At 47.5% G+C, this 4,402-nt stretch overlaps 1 protein-coding gene across 1 annotated transcript in view; it reads right to left on the bottom strand.

The window, feature by feature from the left end:
• Positions 1–256: 256 nt before the first annotated feature.
• The window catches only part of LOC125026966, a 26,194-nt gene continuing 22,048 nt past the window's right edge, over positions 257–4,402 (bottom strand). The window contains exons 12-15 of the mRNA XM_047615572.1: positions 4,184–4,352; positions 3,086–3,313; positions 1,344–1,484; positions 257–590 (exon numbers count right to left, since the gene is read on the bottom strand). Coding sequence (XP_047471528.1) covers positions 1,368–1,484; positions 3,086–3,313; positions 4,184–4,352 — 514 coding nt within the window. The 3' untranslated portion in view covers positions 257–590; positions 1,344–1,367. The remainder of the gene's footprint in view (positions 591–1,343; positions 1,485–3,085; positions 3,314–4,183; positions 4,353–4,402) is intronic.

Here is a 4,402-nt window from a genome sequence, read left to right as displayed (position 1 = left end):
CTTATACAACACATCTTAAGAGTTTAAAGCAGTAATAATATCACATACAATATTGTCTGCAGTGTGTCTTTCCCATTCTTAAAATATATCTTCATCTAAAAAAAAAAAAAAATGCAACATATTTTTCTCGTTTACACACGTTACCCAAATGGTACAGTAGTGAGCATTATCATACCTCTGGCAATAATCCGACTTAACACCATGTGCAATGAGTCAGAGAATGCCAGCACAAAAAAAAAAAAAAAAAAAAAAAAAAAATCTTGACTCCATAAAGTCTTCTTCTAGACAAAAACATATCACTCAAAAAAAAAGAGAAAAAAAAAACACATAACTTCACATAACTTCAAAACCCTATTTTCTTTTCTCTCTCTTCTTTTTAGAAGAAGAACATGAAAAAAAAAAAATCTATCTTCTTCTAATTCTCTGCTTGTGTAGTAACATTAGTAGCAATACTAAACAGAACAGATCGCTTTGATAACAACAACGTTTTCACAATCGGAACACAGAATGACCCAGTAGTCCACGGTGAAAATAGTCAGCAGCTGACGTCACCAGAACTCCAGGATGACAACGCTGTGGCTGTGAGCGGCCTGGGGAGAGATTAAGTAAGTTAGTCAGTGTATAAGGTAATATTCGTAACAAAAAAAAAAAAAAAAAAAAAAAAAAAAGTACGAGTAGTTGGGAAGGAAGGAGAGAGTGAGGGGGGGGGGGGGGGAGATTTTACTGGGAGTGGTGTCTTTTACGCAAATGTGAAATGGTGATTTAGAATGTGGAATGAACATACATGCATATATACATTTTTCTTTTATTATCTATCTACTTTTGTACATGCTTAAAGACTTCGTTACAACCGGCAACACTGAATTTGATTTTTTTTTCTGCAAGTCGCTACACCGCTGCTCCCTAGCTTTCGTCTGCGCCTCCACTTTCAACTTCACCTTCACTTCCACATCACCCTTCGCCTCCACTCTCATCTCCACTTTCCCTTCCGCTTCCACCCTTACCTCCATCCTCACATCCACTTTCACCAACAGCTTCACCTCCACCTTGGCTTTCACTCTCACCTCCACCTTCACCTCAGCCTCATATCAACTTACGCCTCCATCTGAACCTCCACCTCCTTCTCCGCATTTACTCCCACATCCACCTTCAATCCCTCCCCCATCCTCACCTCCACCTCCACCTCCTTCTCCACCTTTACTCCCATCTCGACCCTCACCTCCACCTAAACATCCACCCCCACCCCCACCCCCACCTCCACCTCCTTCTCCACCTCCACCACCTTCTCCACCTTTACTCCCCCCTCCACCCCCACCTCCACCCTCCCCCCCCCCCCACCTCACCTGGCTCTCCGGGTACATCCTGTATCATTTGAGCCTCTGCGTGACATTAGCCAAGGCCACAGCGAAGGCCTGCACCGCGCTGAACGGGTACTGGAAATCGAGTGTGTAGGCATTTCCATCGATGCGCCCGAACTGCATCACCTGGGGGAGGAAAGGGGTGTGAGTGGGGTTAAGTGGGGTGGTTAGGTGGGGGTAAGGGGGGTGGAGAGGGGGTATGGAGGTATGGGGGGTAGAGAGGTTAGGTGGGGTTAGGGGTGTGGAGAGGGGGTATGAGGTTATGGGGAGTAGAGAGGTTAGGTGTGTGTGGGGTGGGGGTGGGGTGGGGGTGGGGGTAGAGCGAGGGGCGTGGGGTTAAGTGGGGTAGTGGTTGTGAGGTTGGGTGTGGGTGGGGTGGGGTTAGAGAGAGGGGTAAGGGGGTTGGGGGTCGAGAGAGGGTATGGAGGTGGTGGTTGAGAGAGGGGTATGGAGGTGGGGGTAGAGAGGGGGTTTGTGGGGTTGGAGGTAGAGAGGTCAGGAGGGAAGGGGGGAAGGGTGATTGGGGGGAGGGGAAGAAAGGGTGGGTAGGGAAGTGGTTGAGAGTTTGAATAGAGCAATGGCAGAACATTTAGGTGAGATAGTTACAGAATATTTAAAAGGAGCATTATTAGAGAGTTTAGGAGGAGGTACGGAGGTAGAAAGTTTAAGAGGCAGGATAAGTAGAGAGTTTAAGTGGTCACAGAGGAAGAAACATTAAATAGAACAGCGGTAGTTCAAATTAAGGACTGAATCTGATTAGATGTTGGAATTTGAACTGATACAAGAATGGAATGACCTAATTCCATAATTGCTATGATTTCGTATGAACTAGTATTGCTTACTCTTACAACTGGTATAAAGTGACATTGCTAAATATTGCAGTTGGTATGAGCTGGGGATTATTCAACGTTGCAACTGAGTGGAATCGAGTGTTGTAATTCTGCAATTTAAACCACATGGAATGACTTGAATTTGCACCTGGTAGGGACTGGTTCTGTAACTGGTAAGAACTGGGTGTAGCTGAATTTTGGAAATGTCTTGAACTGATAACAATTTGGTGATGACTGAAGACAGGTTGGAGATGACAATGATTTATTTTCCTTCTCCTTCCCCTTCCCTCCTCCTTACCGATTCCCTCCAAACACCTATCCATCTTCCTTCTATTCCCTCCTATTCCTCTCTACCGGGTCTTCTATCTTTTTCTTATAATCACTCACCCATCTTCTCTTCCTACTCTTTCACCCTTAATACACGATGAGCAAGGCAGAAGATCTCCCTCTCCTCCTCCTCTTATTATTTCCTCTCCTGCTCCTCTTTTCATTCCATCTCCTCCTCTTCTTATTATTCCCTCTCCTCCTCCTCTTTTCATTCCCCCTCCTCCTCTTATTATTATTCCCTCTCCTCCTCCTCTTTTCATTCCCTCTCCTCCTCCTCTTATTATTCCCTCTCCTCCTCCTCTTTTCATTCCCTCTCCTCCTCCTCTTCTTAATCCCTCTCCACCTCCATCACGTCCTCTTTCTCCTGTAATTTTCTTCTAATCTCCCCCTTCTGCTTCTCTCTTTTTCCTCCTCTAACTCTTTTCCACCCCCATTAACTCTCTTATATATATCCCCACCTATTCTTCCACCCCCTAAATACCCTTCCCCTCACAGCCCCACCCCATACCCACCCCCCTTTTCCTTTCCCCTCCCCCATCCACCCCAGAGGTCTCTCCCCAGCCAACCTACCTGCTTGCCCTTGAACTCGATCTGGAAATTCTTGGCCGACTCCTGCGTGACTCTCCCGCCGAAGTCGAGCTGGTACACCTGCGAGTTCTCGTTCCAGAGCGGCGCCTTGTTGTGCATCACGAACTGGCGGTGTCGGGGCGTCGGCGAGCCCGAGCTGTCGCCGCTGCCGCTGCCGCCGCCGCCGCCGCCGCCCAGGCTGCCGTCGCTCCGGCCGCGCGACCGTCGGAGCTGCGGAGGGGGGGTTGGGATGATTATGAGGATAATAATAATGATGATAGTGATGGTGATAATGATAATAATGAAGATGATTGTAATGGCAATAGCAGCAACAACATGAACAACAATAATAATGATAATAATAATAAACAATTTAGGGTGCGGCAACAAACTCATGTTACTTTAGCCAAACTATGATTATCAGTTCCGTGTACTTCAAATTACCCCCTGTGTGCAGTGGCTAGCATTACCCTCCAGTGACAGTGCGGAAATCGAACTCGTGTCAGCAAGATTGACTGGTGTGACCGCTACTGCTGCAACACAAGCAACGGATACACAGAAGGAGATTCGCAGCATAAAAAAACACCAAGTTTATTTTTCAAAATAAGTGTGATTACGTCCTTCCTCCGCCATCCCCCTATCCTCGTCTTCCTGGTCCAACTCCCCCACTATCCCACCTCCTATTCCCTTCCTATTCCTCATGCTTTCATTTCCTCATTCAATGTAGCGAAATACGGCCCTGAAATTAGAAGGTGAGCAGAAAATCTCTCTCCTACTTTTCTTCATTTCCTTCTCTTTAGCCCTCTTCCTCTACCTTTCATCACATCCTCCTTCTTCTCTTCCCTTTTATCTCTCCCTCCTGCCCTCTCTCCTTATCCTCATCTATCCTCCTTAACCTACTCATTCTTCTCTTTCGCCCATTCCATCTTCCTTCCCTCTATCTCCTCCACTTTATTCCTCAGCTGCGTCTTCGGAGAAGAGAACCTTCACCTTCTCTCCCCTTTTCCCTCCTCCTCCACCACCACCTCTTCTCCCCCTCCCCCAACACCTCCTCTCCCCCCACCACCTCCTCTCCCCCTCCACCTCCACCACCCCCACTACCTTATTCCTCAGCTGCGTCTTCTGAAACGTCTCGAGGTCCCTGTAGTTGGACGAGGAACAGAGGACCTCGGCGTCGCTCGAACAGTGAACCACCTCGTCATCACTGCTCTCCACTGTGCCACGTCGCTGTCTTCGCCGGGAGAGCAGCGGCGAATTCAACAAGTGTTTCCTATGAAAGGGAAGGTTTGATCAGAAGCATGTAATGATCATAATATTCTC

This window comes from Penaeus chinensis, chromosome 7 (assembly GCF_019202785.1).
Source record: "Penaeus chinensis breed Huanghai No. 1 chromosome 7, ASM1920278v2, whole genome shotgun sequence".
Taxonomy (NCBI): Eukaryota; Metazoa; Arthropoda; class Malacostraca; order Decapoda; family Penaeidae; genus Penaeus; species Penaeus chinensis.
The sequence above is the reverse complement of the archived record's forward strand: the minus strand, read 5'-3'. Positions and strand labels throughout refer to the sequence as shown.